Source organism: Chrysemys picta, chromosome 7 (assembly GCF_011386835.1).
Source record: "Chrysemys picta bellii isolate R12L10 chromosome 7, ASM1138683v2, whole genome shotgun sequence".
NCBI classification, from domain to species: Eukaryota; Metazoa; Chordata; order Testudines; family Emydidae; genus Chrysemys; species Chrysemys picta.
This window is the reverse complement of record NC_088797.1, coordinates 19,117,060-19,143,848: the sequence shown is the minus strand read 5'-3', so window position 1 is coordinate 19,143,848 and position 26,789 is coordinate 19,117,060. Positions and strand designations below refer to the sequence as shown.

General features: G+C 38.6%; 1 protein-coding gene across 15 annotated transcripts in view; it reads left to right on the top strand.

The window, feature by feature from the left end:
- The first annotated feature begins 229 nt into the window (after nt 1–229).
- Nucleotides 230–26,789, top strand: part of NR2C2 (nuclear receptor subfamily 2 group C member 2) — a 61,926-nt gene continuing 35,366 nt past the window's right edge. For 3 of the 15 annotated variants that reach the window (XR_006174327.2, XM_042849865.2, XM_005288448.5), the window contains exons 1-4: nt 232–1,034; nt 7,450–7,533; nt 22,109–22,219; nt 26,257–26,457. Coding sequence is in view for 14 of the 15 variants with exons in the window: in XM_042849865.2 (XP_042705799.1) it covers nt 7,474–7,533; nt 22,109–22,219; nt 26,257–26,457 (372 nt within the window). In the remaining variant the exon portion in view is untranslated. Of the gene's footprint in view, nt 1,035–6,117; nt 6,309–7,449; nt 7,534–8,874; nt 8,975–14,488; nt 15,017–20,460; nt 20,525–22,108; nt 22,220–26,256; nt 26,458–26,789 lie in introns of those variants that run through there. The other 12 variants (XM_065550894.1, XM_065550891.1, XM_005288447.5 and 9 more) reach the window with 9 other exon arrangements.

Genomic DNA, 26,789 nt, shown 5'->3' with positions numbered 1-26,789 from the left:
CATTGATCTAGCGCTGTCTACACTGGCGGTTAGCTCAGTTTAACTGTGTCACTCACAGGTGTGGATTTTTCACACTCTGACAGTTATATTACTGACAGTTATACTGACCTAATTTCCTAGTGTAGATCAGGCCCCTAGACTAAAGATATCTTAAGTACACCTACTCATGCTGCAGTCACACCTCTGATTGCTATGTAGGCACCCCAGGAAAGCTTTGGGACGCATTCACACTGGCCTTTACAAACACATTGCCTGTTAACTTAAGGTGGGCTATCAGTTATCTCGAAGTAGAAGAGTACACACAAACCTTATGGGTCAGGAGGTAAACCATGACTGCCCACAGTACCAGTCTGGGAATAAAGGGCTTCTCCTCACAGCAAGGTGATACAGGTTGGGGGAAGGGTGATCTTCACCTCTAGGACGTGTCCTCAGATGCTCTCCCTGCCACAACAGTAACTGGGGGAATGAATACATCTGCCCACCCCACAACCAAACAACGAATGGGGAGGGGGGGACACACAGCTTTCCACAGTGTGAGCCACCTCTCCAGCAGCACGTGTGCGGTGGAAGCACCGCATACCACACACTCCTTGCCGCTCCCTCCCCGTCTCCAGCAAGGCCGGGGAGAGGCGGTAGAAGGGGGGCGGGAAAGCGCCTATTCTGCCCCCGGGGCCGGCTGGAACGTTGGTGTCTGAGCGTTCCATCCAGGCGCTCAGGTAGCCCCTCCCCGCCGCTGCCGTCCCCCGGCCCCGCCCCGCGAGGAGGCTGGAGGAGGGGGCTGTGGCCGGCGTGGGGCTGGGAAGAGGAAGCGGGGAAACGCTCCCAGGCGGCAGCAGCGGCGGGCGGGGTCACGAACTCTGACCTTTCACAGGGGCACGGCACAAAACCAAAACAAACCCCCCCGCTAACAAATACTACTAACCCGAGGCCCCCCCTCCCCTCCGCCCTCTCGGGCCCGTCGCCCAGCACCGCTGCCTAACAGGCCCGGTTGGAGCCGGGTCACCGCCGGGGCACGTTTGGCGCCAAAGCCTGAGGTAAATTGTTTTTTCTAAATCAAAATACCCCGCGGCGCCTGATCTTAACGGGGCCCGGCCAGGCCGCCCCTGGGGAAAAGAGCACGCCCGCTTGAAGCGGCTGGGGCCCGGCTTCGCGGACACCCTGGTTCGGATTCCGGGTGTCGGTGGTAGCCGAGAGCCGGCCGTGCCTAGGTCTGGGTGGGCTCACGGGTGGCTCCCTGAAAGGGTCTCTGGGAGCCGCTGGGCCGATCGAGGCGGAGTCCGCTCCGGAGCCGCTCAGCGGAGTCGGGCCCGCCTAGGTTCCGAGCCGGTCTGGCGTTCGTGCGAGCGACTTGCTGTCCGGGCGGGCTGGGTGGCTGCGGGAGAAGGGGTCCGGCCACGCTGTAGAGAAACCCCGGCCACACACAGGGAAGATGGAGTCTGAGCGGGCGGAGGCGGCGGCTTGAACCCGACCCTTTTACCTTTGCCACCGGGAGGGCGGAGGGGAGGGGGCGGTGGGTACTTTGCATACGGGGCCGGGACCGCCGCCATCTTACCGGCCGCTCCCCCACAGCCGTGGCCGGGCCCTTCAAAGCTCGACAGAGCACATACCGGAGGGGTGGGGGGGTCTAATGGCGGCGGCGCTGCCTGGGACTTGGCCGGCAGCCAGCACCGCCATCTTGTGTTTTTCCGCGTCCCTCGAGTGTTTTTCCTCGTAGGCGGGAGGCGGGCCAAGTGGTTTAATTGGCACACCCGTTAGCCAATCCGCTCTTTGGGGCTGGGCAGTTTTACCTTTAAAATGAGCCGATTGGTGGGGACAGGAGGCGGGAAAAGGAGGCGTGGTTTCCGCGCGCATAGGGCGAAGACGCGCTCTGGACGGCTTAAGTGAGGGGGCGTGGGAAGGGCTGGGAGCGCGGCGCCACATTGGCCTATGGGGCGCACGAGTGTAGCGACCAACGGGAAGAGAGCTGCGGTCTGGTCCTACCTTAGTAATATGCCCCTTCCCTGGGTCCTGCACTGCCAGTTATTTCCTTCCTGCCCCAAGTAGTGAAGTAGCGGGCTCCTGGAGTAACAGTTCCACTACAGGCTTTCAGCCTCGACTCCCCAGTCTAACTGAGGAGATCCGTGATGGTCTGTCCTCCTCGATAGTTTGTGACCTGAGCATCAGGTTTGAAGCACTCAGATTTCTTGGGACCTACAAGTTCAGATCCCAGCACTGTTGGACTGTGTGTCCTCCCTCCCTGAAATCACACAGCTTCACTTCCACCCAGTGGAATAAATGGAGTATTTCACCTCAGCGCTTGTAGTTTGAGATTGTGCCTGCTTTCTTCTGAGACTAAAGATTTGTTGTATTTTTGGTAAAACAAACTTTACAGTAGGCTCTTGGCCAGCCCTATGTCCTTTGCTGCATAATGAGGTGGCTCTTCTTCCACCTCTGTTGAGACTGCATTAGAGTGATGTACTTACGTATTTTGCAAAGCACATTTAGATCTGTCACAATGAAGGGTGTCACACAACAGTTGACTATGAAGATAGAAGGGGTAGGGCATGAGCTCCTATTTATTCAATATACACACTTCTTGATGACTTGTTTTATTTAGCTGTTAGAATTTTTATAAAATACAAAAAGCACCAGGAAACTCTACTATATGATTAAAAAAACTAATTGGGGGGGGGGGGGGGTGAGAGAGAGATCGCATCCCATGAAACACAAGCCCAGAAGGCCTTGAAGAATTTGTTGCGCAATAGTGTATCTATTTTGCTGAATAGGGTATCTGGTATTCAAGGTCTTCTTTGTTACAAAACTAAAAAAATGTGGTGAGCACATATTAATGTCTGTTCCTGCTGAGCTAAAGATGTTAAATGTCCTGGTGGAAATGGTTTGTAAACTTATACGTAAAAATTGAACAGCCTGGAAAAAAAATGGAGAACTAGAAGACAATTCTCAGAAATACAAATACTGTATGGTTTTAACAGAAAACCTGTCTTATTTTTGGCTTTGTTTTGTATTATGTCAAATATTCTGTCATATTAACATATGCAAAATCATTATTTGCATGTGCAACTTACCACATTATGATTCTTATTTTCTAAAACTAATGTATTTTGACATTTATGTCTTTCAACAATGACATTTATTAATTTGGTAGCATTTACTCCATAAGGATTTTTTTCTTTGTGTTGGATAAATGCATTTTTCTGATAGAGTTTTGATACAGGTGGTCACATTTTTGGTGTCAATGTGCAAATTATTTTAAATATGACTAACTGGTTCCCAGTAAAATAATATAGCACAATGTCGGGAGATGAGGAATTATTATCCTTATTTAGCAAGTGCTGCGGATACAGTTCTCCAAGTATATTATGGAAATTTTAGTGCATGGTAGTAGAATCCACATGACAATTTAGGGCATGGCAGGTTAATGCACTGTAGATTTACACCTGTGCTTGCCATGCAGAGTCTTCGTGTAGACGGGTCCTAAGTGTGGGTTCCAGAATTGGATGTAATGATGTTAAATAATAATAATTGGGCTGGCTGGGGAATCAGAGGGAACCCCAAGGTTGGGGTCTAAGCTCCCTACCCTCCAGAAGGACCTGACTAAGGGGTCCTGTTTATGCCTACAAGCTCTGGTTTGGACTGTGTTCCCGTCGTCTAATAAACCTTCTGTTCTACTGTCTGGCTGAGAGTCATGGTGAATCGCAGGAAGCCGAGGGTGCAGGGCCTTGTCTCCCCCAAACTCTGTGACACCCTCTATTCCAGGGGTTGGCAAACTTTGGCTCCTGACCCATTAGGGTAAGACTCTAACAGACCTGGACGTTTTGTTTACCTGGAGTGTTCACAGGCACGGAGCCCCTCAGCTCCCAGTGGCCGCAGTTTGCTGTTACCAGCCAATGGGAGCTGTGGGAAGTGGTGCGCCTGCAGCTCCCATTGGCTGTGAACGGTGAACCGCAGCCACAGGGAGCTGAGCGGCTCGATGCCTGCAGACGCTCCAGGTAAACAAAACGACAATGTATTAGATATTCAATGATTCCATAGAGTTTAAAATAATCAAATTTTTGTGTAGCCCCATTTATAAGCCGACCCCCCCTCTTTGATGTGTCACTTTTTTACCAAAAATATTTGGCTTATGAATGAGTAAATACGGTAATAATAAATGGATTTTTGTTCTACAAATAAAAGCACACAACTCATATTTTAATATCCGTAGTCTTACCTTTCTAATGCAATGGATGTGCCCTCTCTCCCCTGCCTTGGCAGCCTCCGAGCTGGGGCTGGGAAGGAGGGGGGTCTCTCCCTGTCTCCCCCACCTCAGCAGTCCTCAAGCTGGGGCTGGGAAGGCCGGTGGGGGTCTCTCCCCCGCCACAGCAGCCACAGAGCTGAGGCTGGGAAGGAGAGCCGTCTCTCCACAGCAGCCGCAGCCCTGGAGCTGGGAAAAGTCACCACTTTCTCTGGCCTCCGCAGCCCTGCACATCCCAAATTCCCCCACCCCCTCTTCTCACCCCACTTCCCTCTCCCACCTACACCCTATTCCCCCCAAGGCCACCACCTCACCTTACATGTGTGTCTTCTCCAGGGTACAGGCACCTAATTTGTGGAGCCATGCCTGAATGGAGCTCGCGGACCATTGGTGGTCCATGGACCACAGTTTGAGAACCTCTGGGATAGATAATAAGATAGAAAATATCTTCATTATATGCCATTATATAAATCCACAGTACAACCATATCTTGAATACTGCATGCAGTTCCGGTCACCCCCCTCTCAAAAAAGTATGTTAAAATCGAAAAGAGTACAGAGAAGGGCAACAAAAATGATTAGGGAGTATGGAACAGCTTCCGTATGAGGAGAGATTAAAAAGACTGGGACTGTTCAGCTTAGAAAAGAGATGACTAAAGCGGGATATAATAGAGGTCTATTAAATCACAAATAGTGTGGAGAATGTGAGTTAGGAATAAGTGAATTCTAATTTTTTTTTTTTTTTGAGATGGGATGACCAGAACTGCGTGCAGTATTCATGGTATGGGTGTACCATGGATTTATATAGTGGCATTATAATATTTATTGTACAGTGCATAGCATAACGGGGCCCAACCTGGCTTAGATATTTTTTGCACTACTGCAATATAAATATTAAATAATAATATACAACACAGTGGGAGTGAATTCAAAAATCCACAGTAACCGGAGAAGGTGGATCCCAAATCCTAAAATGTAAAGAGTTAATTCTTGGTGAGCAGGTCTTCAGCTGTGCAGTTTCATTTACTGCTTAACAGGAGATGCACAGATAAAGCTCTGAACACTGAAATGACTGTACTCCTACAAATCACTGGTAAAGAGGAGGAGACCATTTAAAGATGGCCCCTTTGAAGTCAGTGGCAAAGCTCCCATAGATTTTAATAAGTCCATGATTCCATTTGGAATGTGTTTGAAAAGGACAAACTTTAGTCAGCTGTTTCAGCTAACCATTGATAGACACTGCTCACCAGTGTTTAACAATAGCTAGCCAAAATGGTGCTCAACATAATTTGTTCTTTTCTAAGCTTACTGCTGCACAATATTCAGCTGCTACTGTTGCAAACAACTGTAATCTATTTCATAGTATCAGCAGGTCCCAATGCCCTCATGCAATCAAATTTTCCTTTGGCTACTAGACTTTTGCATATACTGTAAATACAATATTAAAATAACCAGTTTTAATTTGGTATGTTTAAGAAGTCTGTTTCTCTTTTCATCAGGAAGTTATTTAAATCCCTGCCCGAATCCCGTGCCATCTATTTACATCATAATATTGTATGCTTATCATATTAGCAAGCTCCACTGGTATATAATTCAGCATTTTATTTAACAACCTAAATCATCATAATGGTACAATAAAATGATGCAACAACAATTTATAATTCATAATGTAAATACTGACATGCAGTTACAGTATATTCTAGTGGTATCTTCTGTTGGGATAATAATTGACTTGTCACCACTTTTCCACATAGAGTCTGGCATCTAGTTTGAGGAATTAAACTGATATAATAACCAGAAAGAGTCCACTGAAATTAAGGTCATGACTTTCTATAAAAATGACTTAAGATGAAAAATCAGAAATGTTTATTTTCACATTCCTAGCTTCCATGCTCTACCAGGGATTTTTACTATTCCTAGTCAATTTCATGCTTGACTAAGATGTGCAGTGATTGTCTGTGAAGACATCATACAAAATATTACTGGAAAACTGGAACATTTTTCTTCCTCCTTAAATATCCATTTGCCATTCCTCCAATTTCTTCAAAATCGATGTGCAAAACTTAAAGCTCAAGGTGAATATTTTGACCTTTTGAATGTTTATTTAGGTTAGGGTTTGCAACTATTTTAGTAACAAATTGGGGCTAAAAATGATTACAGGCAAGTAGAGAGTCTGTCTAATATGGGTATTGCAAGAAAGAGAGGAGTTGATTATCTTAGCATTATCAAGCACAACGTTTTGTCAGAACATTGGCCAATGGCCATCATTGGCTTTCGCTGGTACTTAACTTTCTAGGGCTGATCATGCAAAGTTTTTAATATAATCATTTTTAAATAGATTGTTTCAGCTGTTACATTTTCAGAGAGGGCACAAAAGACTTCTTAATTTAAAATAGGAATGGAGAAACCAAACCATATTAAGGACCATAGTTTTAAATTTTACTGGACATGCTTGTCTTCTGGTCATTAATCCCCTTCTTTTTGTTTTACATCTTGTTTTTCTTTGTGGGTTTGTCAGAGAATTAACTTGCAGTTACATTCACCAGTCATAGGAAGTAACCCCTTTACAGAGTTTCCTTCTCACAGTTATAATGGTATCATAGTATCATTGTAAAATATAACATAGAAGTTAAAGATTGAAAAGATACATTAGATATTCTAGGCCATTTCCCTGCCAATGCAGGATTGTGACAAAAACAGGTGATAATGGTAGTCTGGCAAAGAGTTCAATAAGAATTTGCTCAAATACCTTCCTCTGGTAGCCACATCCTTGCCCAGCACAGCAAGACATAGAAGCTTTTCATTTAAGTGTATTTTTTCCTCACCTCACAAACTAGGAATTAATTAAAGCTTTTTTAAGAACTGTGAATTCCACAAATTGGACCAATAGTTGAAGTTCAAATTTGCCCGATCTCATTTTCAAAATAGAGATCTCTTAATGGTCAGTTTTTAAATGGTGAAGTACAAATATTTTGTGCATTAATATTACAAGGTAAAATTATATTTTTTGCTTATAATTTTAGAAGAGCTGTGTCTTAAAAACAGTATTCCCATCTTTGCAGTGAATATGTGCACTGCTTTCTTATTTGTCAGATGTATTTGGCAGTGGTGTAAATTCATATAAAGCTGCACCACAGATTTAATTTTAATTAATAACAGTGACAAAAAGTCTAATTTTCTTTGCCTGATGGAAGTTGCTGGCATCTTTCCAAACAGGTTCTCTAATGATCTTGCTTCACCATGGCAACCAATATGGAGGTGCTGGCTCAGCAGATAGTGGAGACACAGCAGGTGGCTGAGGTGAGTGGCAGATGATACTACAGTAGCTGGCACACTTGATTTTGAAAGGAAAAATATATCAGTGTTTTCCGTTGTTTACAACTGATCAGAAATGAAGCAGAAGGTAATTATAGAACAGTAATTATTTTACATGAGAACATGTAAGAAATGTAGCCAATATTTGTTTCAGTCACGTTACTTCATTCTAGTGGATTCCATATTAGATGTGTAAAACAAGAAATTCACCTGTGACCTACATGGAAATTTGGTTCTTTTGCCGATTTTATAGTTCTCATAATTGGAAATAAAAGATATGAGAAAACCAATGTGTTAGAGTGACATAGTTTAACAAATAAGGATTTCTACTCTTTAGCTGATATGCCATTTAAATCTTGAACCATGTTTCAAGTACCACCTGTACTACATAGTGAATACGGTGAACATGCAGTAGTGAGAATCTTGTGAATCATAGTTTGGATTTTTGTCCCAAGTATACATGTATAAAAGCACAAAAACAGTTTTAAGGTAACATTAAATTAACGGCCTTACTTATGTTCACCCTAACTTGGACAGTTGAAGGCTAAAATGTCTAATCAGCTTCTCAGCACTGAAAATGCACTTTATTATGGAAATAGAAGATAACCTACATATTTCTTTAGTTTGCTAATTTTAATCAGATTCTTAACTGTATAGGGTTTGTGGGTTTTTTGCTTGGCTTAATATTCTTGAGAGTTACCACAGCCTATCATATAATTACATAATTAAGGAATTTTGTAAATTATCTGTACTCAGTAGTCTGTGACATCTCCATAATCAAGGCCATGTTAGAAATTTTAGTTCATAGATCTCTGACCCAGTGAACTGTAATTACACCTTGAAGATACTCAGTTTGGTGGGCTAATGTGGAGGCTGCATATCTGAGGCAAATCAACGGGCAAAAAAAACTTTCAGAAAAGGCTTTGCAAATACATTTTTATATCCAATAACTTTGTTGTACAAAGAAATATTAATTTGTTCATTTTAAAATATATTTTATGGCAACAGTGATTAAGCCACAATCTGGACTAAGGGCTGCAAAATACAGTAGAATCACTTTTAAGGACTGTTTAAAGAACAAACTAAAATTTCACCTTAGAAACTGACAAATAGAATTTTTTGTTTTGTTTTATTTTGCTCTTTCAGGTGTTTGTATAGCAAGTTTCAGGCCAAAATTAATTTTTACAAACTAGTCTTAAAAGAGCCTGAAAAAAAGAATTTGTAATGGAAAGACAGGCAAACCCTTAACTATTTTAGTATGAATGGTGATGCTATAATCACATCTAAGGCACATAAAATATGTGATATTTGTAATTCCTCGTGCAGGAAATGCACCGTGGTAACATAATGTGATGGTTGTATCTTGCCACTGGAGAGCTCGGTCCTTCCCAAGAGCATGTGAAGCTCTGTGATTTCTTCCTGGCCGGTGGGTAACTAGGGCTTCCTCTCTTTACACTATTCGATTCCTCCTTAAATTATATGCTTGTCTGATGCATAACACCATAATATTTTTGTTCATGGAAAAAATATTTATTAAAAAACAACATGGTCACAACATCTGTTAATTCTTAAGGAGACAACGTTGCTTTTAAATCTTGAGCCATCTTTGTTATAAATGATTGGCTTACTGCTTTGTGTCCTTCTAAGTCAGATATATTTTTGTCCAGTTTAATAAATGACTAATCTTTTTGAAATATATTAGATCTGTGTATTTGTATTCATAGTAGTTTCTTGGCAAGAAGGGAAATGATTAATTGGTTTGGGGTAGTGTAAAAATTTGGCATTGGCCTTAAAAAATGAGAGCTTTCTTCATAAGGCAGATATTTCATCAAGGAAAATTGAATTGGGCAAAGGGAAATATAGCCATTAATCATATACTGAATCCTAAGACATGAATTTTAAGTGGTCAGTTATGAACAAGATAATTTAATGCAAATACTGGCATGTTTAGTTATATATACAGTAATTCTTCAAACTGATTGCTGCCTATGTTGCACATGGGTTTACTGGGGACCAAGATGTCAAGAAGCAAATATTAGGTTGTCCTAAGTAAAGAGTCAGCAGTGCTGTGTTTTTCTCTCCTGTGCAGTAATTTGTCAGGTTTTATTGTCTCTCTGAATTATTGCTCCAACATGGCCATTAATGACACTACACCCCAATACCGTTTGTATTTTGTGTACTCCAAATAAGTGAAAAACATGGAATCAGTTCTCATTTTAAGAATGATTTTCTAAAGCAGCTCCTGTGATGGTTTTATCTACTGAGTAGTTCAAAGTTCACTGCTTATCTTTTTTCTTTTCTTTCTTTAGAGCTTATTGCTTGTTCCATTTCTCCAACTTTCTACTTCCAGCTGGATGAGATGGGATGACACTTTGTGTCATTACTTACACCTTAAGGTGTTATTCAGTTGGTTTTACTCAGAATTCATCAGCTTGGAGTACAGAGAACAGCTATGCCCAAGAAAGGAAATGTCAGCAGTTGTTTCACATTCTGAGCAGCTTTTGCAAATGTCATTTATATTTTATCCTTCGTGTATAAACTACTAACACTGCTTTTCTCAAGGTTTTATCTTGTACTCTGAGTATGCTATACACTAGTAGGTTTCAGAGTAGCAGCCGTGTTAGTCTGTATCCGCAAAAAGAACAGGAGTACCTGTGGCACCTTAGAGACTAACAAATTTATTTGAGCATAAGCTTTTGTGGGCTACAGCCCACTTCTTCGGATACATAGACTGGAACATATATTGAGGAGATATATATACATATGACAACTCCCACCTTTTCATGCTCTCTGTATGTGTATATATATCTCCTCAATATATGTTCCATTCTATGCATCCGAAGAAGTGGGCTGTAGCCCACGAAAGCTTATGCTCAAATAAATTTGTTAGTCTCTAAGGTGCCACAGGTACTCCTGTTCTTTATACACTAGTAGTGTCCAATTTGTAGCTGAGGGACCACTTGAGGCTTCAACTTCAGGCCTTGAGAGCAAGTCTGTTAGGAAGAAAATTTGTATGAAAGCATGGTTTCTGAACTGTGCACTGCAATTTTTAAACTGAAATGTTTGAATCAGGCCTGTCACTCTAGACTGGAGGTGGAGGGCAGTGCCTCCCACCTCTTTCCCTGAAGCCTCAGGACCGACTCTGATGTGAGCAAGGAGCGCTATGAGCAGTTGCTGATATTGTCCCTTATTCTGTTCCAACTGCTCACTAGCTGTCCTTCTGCATCACAGTAGAGGGAGGTCAGAGTAGCATTAGCTCCTCCTTTTCCTGCTTACCTGCCAAATTGTAAAATCTAAGATCTAATTTAAGAAGTAATGTGTTTGAATATAGAACTTTATAACTGTTCCAATTAAATATTTACTGTAAGCTGTAAATTTAGTGAGAGTAAGTTTGTAAAATATTTTAAATTCCTGTGGAACTGTTGGGTATATTTAGTCTGGGTTTGCTGTAATTATTTCCTACTTTAACTTTTATAAGAATCTCTTTTGCACTAACATTGCTCATACCTAGATTATGACAAATTGAGAGAGACTGATCACTGTATTTAAGAAATACAATTACTTTTGATATTTAGTCATGCTTATAAAGCAAATGCTCTTCTCCTTAAATCAGAAACACTAAATGGCATGAGCAAAAATATCTGTAGAGATTTCTGTGAAAAAGTATGAACTCAAAAATCCATTAACTATATTGGCTATTGATTTATTCTTTCAACATATTTCTCAAATAATGTTCTCATAATCAATGTAGTTGTTTGCCTTTGCAATGACCTGACTGGTAATAAACTATTGAAAAAAAGGATTGAAGGTTCAGTGTATAAATATGTAGAGTCATAACTTTGGAAAATGAACCTTCATTCACAATTGCAAACTGAGATAAATATATATCTAAATATATCTCTATATGGATACATGTACATAAAATTATGGGCAACTCACATTGGTGAATTAACATATGAACTGTGCAACTATGAAGAAATCTTGTTACTTTCAAAGGATGTAACAGTCATGAAATGAGTTTGGACAATCTAGGTTTCTGTTTATGCAAATTTGAATACAAGTAACTAGTCCTTTTGTTGCTGACTGGTTTTCAAATATTTAAAGCGGTCAATTTTAGTTCCACATTCTAGTCATGATTACCTTATATGAACGTTCCTAGTATGTAGTGGGGAGGGGACACGGGGAGAAAGATTAAAATCCTTTCTTTAGTATTTTACAGTGTGTATACTGCATGCAGATTTGGTCGTTCCATCTCAAAAAAGATACATTAGAATGGAAAAGGTACAGAGAAGGGCAGTAAAAATGATTAGGGGTATGGAACAGCTTCCGTATGAGGAGAGATGAAGAAGACTGGGACTTTTCAGCTTGGAAAAGAGATGACTAAGAGGGGATATGATAGAGATCTATAAAATCTTGACTGCTGTGGAGAAAGTGAATAAGGAAATATTATTTACTGCTTCACATAACACATGAATTAGGGGTTACCCAATGAAATTAATAGGCAGCAGGTTACAACAAACAAAAGAAAATACTTCTTCACACAACGCACAGTCTATCTGTGGAGCTTGTTGCCAGGGGATGTTGTGAAGGCCAAAACAATAACGGTTTAAAAAAGAACTAGGTAAGTTCATGGAGGATAGGTTCATCAATGGCTATTAGTTAGGATGGGCAGGAATGGAACACCATGCTCTGAGTGTCCCTAGACTCTGTTTGCCAGAAGCTGGGAATGGACGACAGGAGGATAGGTCACTCAATGATTGCCGGTTCTATTCATTCCCTCTGAAGCACCTGGCATCGGCCACTGTCAGAAGACAATGTACTGGGCTAGATGGACCATTGGTCTGACCCAGTATGGCCATTCTTATGTACCCAATGAATTCAGCTTATGGACTCAAACACTGAAATGGGCGGGGGGGAGGGAGGTACATAATTTAGTCGATTATCAAACCAGCGTAGGATTATTCCTTATTTGTGCAGTCTAGATTTAAATGACAGAAGTGAATTGGTAAATTAGATAATACTGATTGTGAAACAGTAATCTTGGGTATTACATATGAAAAATTAAGGTAGATGTTTGAGGTATTCTAAACATCATTTATGTTTTGAACACATTTAATGCTTGTCTCTATTCAAATAAGTCCTTTATAAGATATATATGTTTCTTGTGGACAATAGATTGTAGGAGTATTTCTCAGATTCCCAAACCAGGACACTTTAAATCTCATCCTTCTTTCATTTGTAAGGAAAGGAGGAATAATTGCCATACCCAGACATGTTTGTTATTTTGAGGCTGAGTCGGCTGTTTATCTAAGTTCTCTCTACAGAGGCTAGAGCTGACATATTATCATGTCTTATAAAAATCATGCATGGCTTGCTATTGTAGCTGTATATCAAAAAGAAAACCAATATACTGATTAATTCTGCTTAGAAAAATATTTCTAAGTTGTGCTCAATAAGCCTTTAATGTAGTAAATGACGTACTTTTGTCACTATAACCTTTCTATTGTATTTTTAGGCACCTGTCAGCTAGGAATGCAAAAGACAAACATAGTTGTGTAAAGAATTCACAGTTTCCAAGAAGTTTCAAGTTTTTTCTGTTAAGTTTATGAAGGAAGTTGTTGAGAGGGGAATGCAGGTTTATCCAAAAGATGGGACTACAATTGTGATCTGAATACAGTTAGACTTGGTTGCACAGCTGGCATCCTGCTTTGAGGGCACTTTGTCCCTGGTGCTGCATTTGACATTTCTGACTTTTTTACAAAGATCCAGAATGGTCTTTTCACGACAGTTATCTAAAGCTATGCCTCAGTGAGATGAGAAAAATATTTTTTATCCCTATGGAGCTGGGTTGGATTCCAACTGGTGACCTACAGTTGAAAGGCATCTGCCAGTCAGACATCATAAACCTATCTAAACAACACTTCCCTTAGCAAGGTAGACACATTAAGGCCCAGTTCAACATAGTATTTAAGTATGCATCAAACTTTAAGCACATGTAGTACAATTGACTTCAAGAGGACTACTTGCATGCATAAATTTAGGCATGTATTTAAATACCTTTCTGAATCTGGACATAGATTTGTTGACTAAATATTGCTGTTGGATCTGTGTTGCAAATATGCACCTATAATGAGTAAGTTGCAGGGCCGGCTCTGGGCACCAGTACAGCAAGCAGGTGCTTGGGGTGGCCAACGCAAAGGGGCGGCACATCCAGGTCTTCGGTGGCGGGTCCCTCAGTCCCTCTCGGAGGGAAGGACCCGCCGCCGAATTGCTGCCGAAGAATGAAGCGGCGGCGGTAGAGCTGCTGCCAAAGTGCCACCGATTGCGGCTTTTTTTTTTTTTCCGCTGCTTGGGGTGGCAAAAACACTGGAGCTGGCCCTGGTAAGGAGAAATTATTCTATAGATGTTGCCTATAATTTTTAACCTTTCCAAATTAATAATGTTACACAGTACATAAATTGTATCTTCATTATTTCCTCACTGTTGTGAAAAGGGCCTAATTTTAACAGTGAGCTCATTTCAATACCCAGGAGTCCTTGAAGTTGAAATAAAGTATTAGTGTTAATTAAAGTCAGCTAAGTCATGTAGTTGTTACATAAGTTTGTGTAATGGAAATTCACTGTAATGAAATTCATTGTCATAAAACTTTTCAAACATTTCAGCTCCCCCCCCCCCCAAAATGTAGTCGATATTATGAGGGCAAAAAAAAATTCCTCCTTTGCTGATACTTCAACATTTTCTATTATTAATAGTGTGTTGTTGCATTAATTTGCCAGATTTCACTGTAGTCTGATCCAAATGTTTTGTCAGGGAATTAAAATAATGAATCATAACTTTCTCACATGCATCATGTATTTAATATATTAAGTCTAACATGTAACAAGACTGATTACATTACTACATGTGTGAGGGGCACACAGGAATTTAGAGAGGCCCATGTTCCTTTAAATACATTAGCTTAATGAACTGTAAAGATAAAGATGCTCCACAGGGAACATGGTGGTTTTCCTTTTCCATTTACTGATTTGAAAATAATTCAAGAGCAGGGCAAACTCTTTTCTCATAGAATTCTCTTTTGCTGCCTAATGGAGAGGTAGCAGGTTTGGGGACTGAGGAAGAGAAACAGGGGAGAAAGCTTTGTAACCTGGGTACATCTTCCCCAGATGAAATTAATCGTATTATTAGACAAACTGCTTCAGCAGCTGGCAAAACAGCAGGAACACGTCGATTCTGCTTCCTTGGTTACAGGGAGTGATAGTACACTTGACCTTCAGAGGAGCAGGGTCACAGAGAGGGCATTTTTAAACAATTCTGTCTGGTTTCAGTGATTGGAATCTTCACTAATGGAACCTGGATGCAAATTCTGTGAATAGACTGTAATTGACCTCTGTATTCTTGTTGGATTGTTTTGGCCTGAGAGGTTTGCTGAGGAAAAATGTAAATAAAGCTGCAGGAAGGATTTGACACTGTAAGTACTAGAGTCTGTACAAAATATAGCTAGGGAGCGCCAGGAAGCAAACAATACAAAGGTTATTGAAGCACATTTTCTATCTTCTTTTGAACTATGTATATTCAATAATTTTGCTTAAAGAAATCTATTTTTGAAAAGGCCTTTTACTTAGCAAATGGATTAATTTCAGAGCAAATGTCAGTTAAAATATTTAGTGATTACTTTTAAATACTTATTGATTAAACATGTTTAAAATTTAGTATGTTGAAGTTTCTTACAACTTAAGGCCTGTTTTGTTTATTTTATCATCTACTGATAAATTATCAATTATTTAGAAGTCTTTCTTTAAAATTTACAAAAAATAGAAGTCCTTGATTTTTTTACTCATTTTCATTCTTTGCATAATAGATTATACCTACCTTACTTAAAGTTGGTGGATTAGATTTTTGCTTACAGTTTATACAGCTTCTATTGTGGCTGCTTTAAACATGTGGTACAAATTCCACAGTGTGTGATGTCTTTTGCACTATAAATTTGAATAGTGAATGCTAGTTATGATCTCATATCTTAAAAATAAACTTAGTATCAAGCAAAACTGTTATTTGTCTCAAATAAATATTCACAGACCTTTTTTGTTAATAATATTTTTCTCATATAAGCTGAATTCTACTTACAGCCAAATATCGTAGAAAAAACATTCTTGTATAATAGCCCTATGAAGAGAAGCTGGACAGTTTCTGATAGTAACATTACTTAAATCCATTCAAAAAAGTTATATATTTTTAGAGTTGTATTTTTTTCAATTAAATATTTAAAACTTGTATAGTTGTAGCTAATTGGTTAGGGTGGTAATATAGCATTTTAGTGTTATACATTCTAATTCTTTGTATGTGTGTGGTAATGGTTAGGGGAGAAACTAAGCTTTAATATAGGAAGCTGCTGGATCTTTTCTCAATCCTACAATTTGATTATTTCAGAAAAACTAACCTTTTGTGCTTCTGATTCTCTAGTACACATGCTGTTCTGCTGTCAACCATTAACATTTCATTGAAATCAGTGGAATGGTAAGAGGTGTCTGGTATATTCCGTAGCACAGCAAGTGTGTTCTGTAGATGCCCCTGAAATGTTCAGCTATTGTGAGGCATATAAAATGATCATTATTTCATATGGCATCATATAGATGAGCCTAAAGAAGCTGTACATTAATAAGGACATAAAGAGAATCCTAAAATATAAGATAAACATTCAGACAGCAATTAAATAAACAAAATATGCAATATATCCTTTATTGATACAGCATACATTTTTTCAACATAAGCTTTTGGGACCAAATAGTGTTTTGTTTTTCAGGTTAATCAATTTAGGTGCATAAATATTTTTCAGTTTCTGAAGAAAAATGAAAATGACACATCAATACATCACTTATGCAGTGGTTCTCAAAATGTGGTCCACCTGTGGTCTACAGAGCCCTTATAGGTGGACACCTGGCTGATCATATTGTACTAGCTTTCTCCTTGTTGCCATCTGTTGAATTTTCTTTAAAATAGTTAAAAATAATTCCCATAAATACTTACTAATGTTGCTTTTTCATATAAACAATCCCACAGGGAAATTATGTGATGATGCTGAATAGGTGAGATGGTCTGCTATGCGCTATACAATACAGAACACAAAGACTGACCCTGCCCCAAAGAGTTTACAGAGGAGTTATACTCTAGTTCCTGTTTGCATAGTGACATTATTTCATGCATACCTCTGCAAATCCCCATACATTAGGGCAACAGTAGACTCCAGGTGCTTTTGTGGTCTAAGGTAATTAAAATACTTCAAAAAGGATTAGCCTTCCACAGGTGAGGATGAAACAGCTAAAAGATCCTAACAGCTAAAAATTAGGTCTTTTAAAATGTGTGGATCTCAGTTAATGACTTGGCACGCAGGATAAGGAAATTACTGTTAAATTAGATCTTCCAGTAGCCTTCTGATACTAACAGTTAAATTTCTGTTGGTCAGACATCTTGTTTTCAGCTATAGGATATACTATATCTGCCAGTGATTGAGAGATTCTACTAATTGTATTCCCCTTCCTACAATTTTGTGCCATTGAAATAATTATATGAGATAATTATATGAGGTACTGTCTTGCTCTTTCATGATTTAGTTTATTGGATTTGACTTCCACACTACACAGTATTACCTAGCACTACAAGCACGAAAGAGTGAAACTGCATGATTCAGTTAATAGTAATGTTAACAGGTTTGTCTCTGAGATATTATACAGTAATGTCTGACTTGTGCCTTAAGTTCTTTTCTTTTGTTTAAATCATAGAGCTGCTAAGCTAATTATTTGTGTTAACCACAAAAAGTCACAGAAGGTTAGGACTTTCTATACAAACTTAGTTTATGAGTAGGTGCCTAGTTAACTGTTCTCCAGCAATGCAAACTTTGATCAACAGGTACTTCTGGGATTGCTTGCTAAAATTTGTAAGCTTGATGTTTTTGGACCTGTCGTCATCACTTAAATTGAATAGATTCATATACTTCAATTTGGAAAATCAATGGTTTTATCTCCAAGTAAGATCATTCAGGGAGATAGTGAATCCAAGAACAAGTCCAAAAACTACAAAAATAGTGTTTAATTATTCTCTTGAGGATTTCCAGAAAAGACATTTCCACTCAGCATTGCTAATCTGAAGCTGTTAGGGTCAGTCATGCACTGTAAATACAGCATTAAAGACTCTTACATCAGGACAATATAAATGTGTGTTTAAAGACTGTTCAAGAAACACCATAATTTATAGAATTTTATTAGAAGAAGGGACAGACTGACATATGATTCTGAGTTAATCAACAGTTCAAAATCTAGGTGATAATGTTTGTGACAGGTGTCATTTAATATCGGGATAGACTTAACTAAGAATCCCAAGCTTTTAATTAATTAAGATGAAAGAACAGCTATCAGAAGGGCAGAGTTGTGGCCAATTTGTGCCTCATTGGTTTAAAATAAATAGATATGGCAGAAACTGGATCTTCTGTAACCCTTATTATTTAAGTTAAGTATGAGGCACTTATTATGGTTGTCTATCTTGTCTATTTCTATGGCCCATATCACCTTAGTATCTGAGTTCCCTAACTGACTGTTCAATTTGTATATTAAAAGGGATTTTTTAAAATAAATTATCATTTTGTATCACCTGTAATAATAATCTACAGTATTAGTTATTCAAATTATGCCATGTATATAAAATCTATTGTCAGTTTTTCTACAAAAAGATAAAATGAATCAATAACAATATTAATTACTCTCAATAAAGCATGTGACTGAAAAAAGTAACCATGTTGCAGACTATTGATTTGACAGATTGTAATGACACCTCTGGAGTTACTACATTCTGTTGTATAAATATTTATTAACTAATTAAAATTATATTAATTTATCCTGAGAAGTTGTTACAATCTTTAATATGAAAGCAGTGGCCTCACATCTATATAAAATCTATATGTTAATGACATTGTAAGATTTTTTTTTGTGGAAAATATTGTTGCACATTCATGATATGTGATTTTCTAATCAAATTATCACCATTGTTTTAAATTTTCTGATAATAGGCAAAGGCATTTTTCCACATGATGAATTATTGACCTGCAAAATTTAAATGTAAAATAGAGTCAATTTTAGTGAATGCAGCACAAATAAGTGTATGTAATGTTTGTACTAAAATTTTCTATAATTTGGAACTAGCTAAAGGAATTTTTGAAATTTTTTACTTAAAGTATTTTAACCTGAAATATTTTACACTAACTAAGCCAGGGGATTCAGTCCTGCAAGCCATCCAAGTGTAGAATTCCCATTGATTTCAGATGGCATCTTTTGTGTGGAAGGTTTGTAGGGCCAGGTCCTGAATTATATACAGTATATATAATGTTTACACAATGGCTGTGAACTTTATTTGGGCTTAAACACAAATAGGCTTGAAAATGTTTCTACAGCATCTTCCAAATAGTGAGGAATTATATACTAGGCCCAGTTCATATTTAGATATAAATGAGCCAAGTAAGATTAAGTAAAGTGGTTTTTAAAAGGCCCTCGGGGGCCCTAGAGCTGAAGCAAATTTTAACAAAAACAGAGTGTTGAATGGCTCTGGGAATTAGTAATGGCATACAGCACCTTTTATCTGTAAGTTGATTGTGACTGAAAGTCATTACCATCAGATAGCCTCTTAAGTGGCCTTTGTGAAATCCATTTGGAGGCCTTAGTCTGTTTCCTTGTGGGAAGGTGTCTACCTCAAATAACCAACAATCAAAATCAGTACTAATTGTTTCCTCTTGTTGGCAGTTGCATCAACAAGGGTGAAGATTGAATAGGACATGGAGACTGAACTTTCCTGTTGTTATGGTTCCTCCGGGTTGGGGTTTAATCACAATTGACCGAATTGTACATGTGCAAATTTGCATTGCCTGTGCTGTATCAATTCTGTGGACTAATAGAAGTCTTCAAGATTGTCAAGCCAACATCTTTCATTCACTCTTACTTGAGTTAAAGCCCTCACCCTCAAAGTCTTCTATGGGACATTGTGCCACCAACATTCTAAATCCTACATATCCTTCTGAGGGTCACAAAATTCCTAAAGTCTGATTCCAGTTTATCCAGGGTCTTCCAGGGATGGAGACAGCTGCACTTCCTAAGCATCCATGGGGCATCCTTCAGCCTCAAACAACTGTATTTAAAATCAATTTCTGCTCTGAAAATTAACTGTAAAAATAGCACTTGTTATGAAACTGATCTGCTTCCTGCATGTATCCAGAGTCAGATCTGCTTTGTCACTAACATGACAAAAATAGACTTATGCTGCATTTTACACCTGTTAGTCCTGCAGCAGGGCCAATGCAGACAGGTATTGTAGAGGGAGATGGTATCTGTTTGTTTTCGCACACCAACAGAATTGTTAACTGAATTCCAATTGGAGGGTCAATTTTTACCCTCAGTTACATCTGTGAAACTCTCACTGAGGATAATAGTAATTAAACGTGTAACTAAGGAGATAAATTTGCTGCCTAATATTAATTTCTGGTGATGATATGTAGGAGGGTAGGTCTAAGTCTACAGCACCGATAATTAGTAAAAAGCCAACTTTTTACACTTACATATTGAGCAAACAATAAAATTCAAACTTAACTAAGCCATTTTTATAGAGTTGCTTATCCAAACACTACTGTACTGTAAATAAATGTCTAAATAACACTCACTGCAGTTGAAAATTGCTTTCACAACAGCTTGGAAAATGAGGCTGCCACTTATTCCAAGGAGGCTACATAGTTTAACTAGATATTATGAGAGACTTTGGATTGACCACATAAGATCAGGGAAATAAAAGGGATAAATGCCAATTTGGGCAGATTTGAGGCATGTGGACTGCCCCAGAACATTCTCCTCCTCCTCTACCGCTAAATACCTTTTTATTTAGGTCCAGGCTAGGAGTCAAGACACCTCCTGGCTCCCAAGGATATTTTGGAGCTACATAACAAAAGGTAGGCTGGAGGAATGGAATCTGAGACAGAAAGTTCTTTCTTCTCCATCTCCAACACTGGAGAGGATGGCTTTAAAAGCATGGTCTAGTGCAGTGGTTCTCAAACTTGTACTGGTGACCCCTTTCACATAGCAAGCCTCTGAGTGCGACCCCCCCCCCTTATAAAAATTAAAAACACTTTCAAATATATTTAACACCATTATAAATGCTGGATGCAAAGCAGGGTTTGGGGTGGAGGTTGACAGCTCGTGACCTCCCATGTAATAACCTCATGACCCCCTGAGGGGTCCCGACCCCCAGTTTGAGAACCCCTGGTCTAGTGGATAGACCAGTGGTCTCAAAACTCTGCACTCTGCAGGTCACTAACCTCTGTATGCCCAGCTTTCGCCATCTGTAAAATAAAAGTAACAATACTTGCCTATCTCCAAAGGGTTCTTGTAGGATCATAGCTAATACTTTCAGACTTGGTTGCCTAAAATTAAGCATCAAAATCCATATTCAGGAACCTAACTAAAAGCCTTAAATTTATTAGATGCTGAGCACTCAGCCATTCCCACTGAAATCAATGGGAGTCAGGCACTCGGGCCTCTGGAAAGTAGGCCACTTTTAATTAGGGGCCTGAGTATTGAATAAGGTGTCTAATTTTTGGCAAACAAGGCTGAAAATTTTGGACTTCATTGTTCATAAAACATTTTAAGATCCTCAGATGAAAGGTGATATATCAGTACAAAATATCATTACTAATATGTTGAAAAGCTTTATTTTAAAAAGAAGCAAAAAAAAAGATTTATTGAGTAAATAACTGGAAGTTGAAAAAATATGTTTTTTTTCATTTCAGTAATAGTGACCACACAGTTTAAATTGTATTCCTCTTCTGACAAGTGTGATCAAGTAATATTATACCTAGACTTGGAAAGATTAGATTTTTACTGGTAACTGTCTGTAAACATCAATTTCACACCATACACATACAAACCGATGGAAAAATATTTAAATTGATATTAATAGAAACTTACTGATAGACAAAGTAAGAAGAATGCTGCTTGACAACTTAATAGTTTGATTTAAGGGTATTATTTTACATTATATATGTTGACATATGAAGTTGACAATTTCTGTTTTAGTGGTTATACAGCTTTAACTTTTTGACTCTCAGCGTCTATTGTCATAAAATAATTGTCTGACCTGCCCATAATTTCTTGCAACTGTGAAAATGTAAATAGATAAAAATTGAAAAAATGCTTAATATCCATAATTTTGCACAACTGTGAAAATTAAAGTAGATACAAATAGAAAAATACTTAAAAATAAACATTGATATTATCTGTCAAAATAATAAAAAATAAAAATTGAATTCTGCCAATTCTAATTATACATTGATTGTTCTGTAGTATAATAGATTCATTCTTGCCAACAAAAACGTACTCTGAAAATTCAGTGGAAGCAGATACTAGTGTGTTTTAGCTACTGAAACCTTTTCTGATAAGTCTAGAATCCATGATGGAGTTGTATAATGTTTAAGATAAAAAATGTCCACTATGTTATAACAGTACATGAAGTGAAATTTCTATCTTGTTATTTACAGGTACAGACTGTTCAGACATCATTATCTGAATCTCCAGTGATGACCAGCCCCTCTCAACGCATCCAAATTATCTCTACAGACTCTTCTGTAGCTTCACCACAGCGCATTCAGGTAAAATCTTTAATTTAAATAACTCAGTCAATGGGGCCCTTATTATGAAAGCAAACCTCATTCAGTTATTGTCCAGTACATAGCCATGTACAATATGTTTGAGAACTATAGTGAGCTCTTGTTTTTAATGTACCAGATATCTTTCAGTGATTAGAATTCAAAATGACCTCTACAAAATGGAGAGAATTGGTATGCATTCAGCAAGATGAAATTCAATAAAGATCAAGTGCAAATTACTTCACTTAGGAAGGAAAAGTCAAATGCACAATTACAAAATGGGGAAGAACTAGGTATGTGATAATACTGATGAAAATGATCTGGAGGCTATAATGGATCACAAATTGAGTATAAGTCAACAATGTGATGCACTTGAGAAAAAGGCTAATATTCTGGGAAGTATTAACAAGAGTGTCGTATGTAAGACATGGGAGGTAATTGTCCTGTTCTACTCAGCACTGATGATGCCTCAGCTGGAGTAACATGTCCAATTCTAGCTGCCACGTTTTAGGAAAGATGTGGAGAAATTGGGGACAGTCTAGAGGAGAGTGACAAAACTGATAACGAGTTTAGAAAACCTGACCTGTTTAGAAACATTAAAAAAACTGGCAATTATTTAGACTTGAGAAAAGAAGACTATGGAGGGACAGACTTCAAATATGTTAAAGGCTGTTATAAAGAGTACTGTGATCAATTGCTCTCCATGTCCACTGATGGAAGACAAGAAATAATTGGTTTTATCTGCAGCAAAGGATATGTAGGTTAGATATTAGGAAAAACTTTCCAAGTATAAGGGTAGTTAAGGTCTGAAATAGGCTTCCAAGAGAGGTTGTGGAATCCCCATCTTTGGGAGTTTTTCAGAACAGGTTGAACAAACACCTAGTCTAGGTCAGGGATAGTCTAGGTTTACTTGGTTCTGCCCCAGAGCACAGGGTAGTACTTGATGACTTCTTAAGGTCCCTTCCAGCCCTACATTTCTAGAATCTGTGATTCTATGATTGTCATTTGTAGATAGGCACTGAGAGTTGTTCTGTGGTGTGTGTGTATATATATATATATATATTTTTTTTACCTGCAGTTTTTGCCTATATATTCCCTCTAAATCTAGGAAAGGAAAATTCAGACAATTTATGCCTCTTCACTGTCTTACTCTCTAGATTCTATCGCTATGGAAGGATTCTCCTTTGCAGACATATTTCTGGTTAAGTAACAATAGCAAAAAACCTTTTTTATCTAGCAGATCTACAATATCAGTATATATTTCACCACCTCATCATAAGATTTATATTTCCTCAACATGTATGATTGAAGAATACTAGGACATTCTGAAGTTCATAGTGCAGATCCTCTCAGCATAACTTTAGTTTTGGCCCACGTGGGCAGAACAATTAATCTTGTTCCTCATATCTCTACTGCTTCTAAAGGAACCAGTCCATGCTGAGGGAGAACCTGGAATGGGAAAAGAACAATTCCCATCTCTAAAAAATTTACAGGCAACATCACAGAGGTATCAGTTTTGACCCCATAGACAAGATTTCAGTGTGACTTCATGCTACCAGCTAAGATTTTCAATATAAAACACTGTGATGGCCAGTAAGAGCTCTGTGGAGCAGCAAGATAGCCCAGAGATCTTTTGCCTAGTGAGCTCCTTAATTATCATACTTGGCTGTTCCATATGCTTAGATTTTTTTTTAAATGGTGATGATAATATGTTTATTTGATAAGGATTAAGTGTTCTGAGCTACGAAACTTTATTCACACAAGTGGTCAGATTAGCATAGAAGCCATAACTGTAAATTAACTACACACACACAAAATATTTTGAAATTGATATTTATTTTTAACCAAAATAGAAGAAATCTCAGCTATAGTCATGAGGTGGAATGCTTTTAATTTTCTGTCTCTAGTATTGTGTGAACAACACCAAAAGACAAGCCTGAGAGCTTAAATTCATAACTCTGCTAGACACTAAAAATGATGGACTCAACAGAGACACTGATTTATGCTTTATTACAACAATCTCTAGCCCACTAACCTCCTCTTTTTGTCCTATGACTGCAGAGGTGTTAACGGGCCACTCTACCTCTAATGGTCCCTTAGAAAATGTGCTAACTGCTTATGCTAAACAATCTGTTCCACCTTGCATTTAGCTGTGACACTCAGGCCTTGGCTACATTTGGGGATTCACAGCGCTGCCGCGGCAGTGCTGTGAAGCACGAGAGTAGTCACGCCGCCAGCGCTGCGAGAGCTCTCTTGCAGCGCTGCAAGTACTCCACCTCTCCGAGGGGGTTTTCACACCCCCGAGCGCAGCAAGTTGCAGCGCTGTACAGCGCCAGTGTAGCCAAGACCTCAGAGTACTTTCCCAGACCCAAAGAAGTGTTGTGTTTGCTCGAAAACTTGTCTCTCTCACCAGCAAAAGTTGGTCCAATAAAAATATATTACCTGACCCCCTTGCCTCTCTGTCTCTAGTATTGACCAGAAGAGGCTAGTTTCACAGTTTACTAATACGTTCCCCTTTTTCAGAATGGATGAGTTTGACCTCATATAGTTTTCCAAAGTATTTTTACTTTCACTTTTAATTCTTTAAGCGAGGAAACTTTATGATTATATCAGATTAGATTTTCTGTGTATGTGTACTGGATATATGCTTGGTCATACATAGCCATGTACAATATATTACATATTTTTCACTTAGGTGAACATAAGAACCTTGGTCATTATACTTCATTGGTATTCATTTTATACTATTCGGATCACATACGAATATAAGAATGGCCCTACTGGGTCAGACCAAAGGTCCATCTAGCCCAGTATCCTGTCTTCCAACAGAGGACAGTGCCAGGTGCCCCAGAGGGAATGAACAGAACAGGTAATCATCAAGTGATCCATCTCCTGTTGCTCATTCCCAGCTTCTGGCAAATAGAGGCCAGGGACACCGTTCTTGCCCATCCTGGCTAATAGCCATTGATGGACCTATCCTCCATGAATTTATCTAGTTCTTTTTTGAACCCTGTTATGGTCTTGGCCTTCACAACATCCTCTGGCAAGGAGTTCCACAGGTTGACTGTGCGTTGAGTGAAGAAATACTTCCTTTTATTTGTTTAAAACCTGCTGCCTATTAATTTAACTTGGTGACCCCTAGTTCTTGTGTTATGAGAAGTAGTAAACAACACTTCCTTATCTATTTTCTCTATACCAGTCATGATTTTATAGACCTCAATCAGATCTCCCCTTAGCCATCTTTTTTCCAAGCTGAAAAGTCCCAGTCTTATTAATCTCTCCTCATACGGAAGTCATTCCATACCCCTTGAGATGGGGTGACCACATCTGCACACAGTATTTATATGGATGGATTTATATGGTGGCAACATAATATTTTCTGTCCTATTATCTAACCCTTTCTTAATTATTCCCAGCATTCTGTTCGCTTTTTTGACTGCTGCTGCACATTAAGAGAACTATCCACAATGACTCCAAGATCTCTTTCTTGAGTGGTAACAGCTTATTTAGACCCCATCATTTTATATGTATAGTTGGGATTATGCTTTCCAATGTGCATTACTTTGCATTTATCAACATTAAATTTCATCTGCCATTTTGTTGCTCAGTCACCCACTTTTGAGAAATCCTTTTGTAGTTCTTCACAGGCTGCCTGGGTCTTAACTATCTTTAGTAATTTTGTATCGTCTGCAAATTTTGCTTCTTCACTGTTTACATATTGGAGACATTCCTTCTTGACCTGTTTAATGTGATTTACCATAGTCCAGCTACTTCCTCACCTTTCATATCACCAGTGCTTCCCATTCCACAAGTACCCTTCTCTGCAGAAGCACTATGTATACATAAAGGCCTGATTCCACTGCCTTGCACTTTGTGTCAACATTTACACTTATTTTGCACAAGTATAAATGACTATGTAAATTGCAAGGCAGTGAAGAGCCATTATCAGGTAATAAGATATAATTCTGAGATAGAACCAAAGATTTTAGAATGTTAAATCTTATATTATGCCTTATAAAATCCTTCAACATTTGTTGCAGATTGTGACAGATCAGCAAACAGGACAGAAAATCCAGATAGTTACAGCAGTGGACTCATCAGTGTCTCCGAAGCAACAGTTTATCTTGGCCAGTCCAGATGGAACTGGAACAGGAAAGGTGATATTGGCAGCACCTGAAACATCTAATGCCAAGCAACTTATCTTTACCACCACTGACAACATTGTACCAGGCAGAATTCAGGTAAATACAATAAGTAAAGCAGGCTATCCTCCTTCGATTATTGATTTAAATAGATTTAATTGTATAATAGCTCTAAACCCCTAGAAGTTTTGATAGTTTTCTAAAAGCTAAACTTCCTGTGTACATATTTTTTAATCCGAAAACCTTCTGTTTTGAATCATAATTTTATTTAGTGTCTGTGTTTAATGGGATGATTTGGGCATTAAAATACAGACAGACCCATAAAAGAAACAAAAATAATCATGTTATATTCAGCACAAAAACAGTGGAAACATTGTACCAAAATAAACAACAATTCCTAGGATTTAACTTGAACTGTAAGTGAATATTTA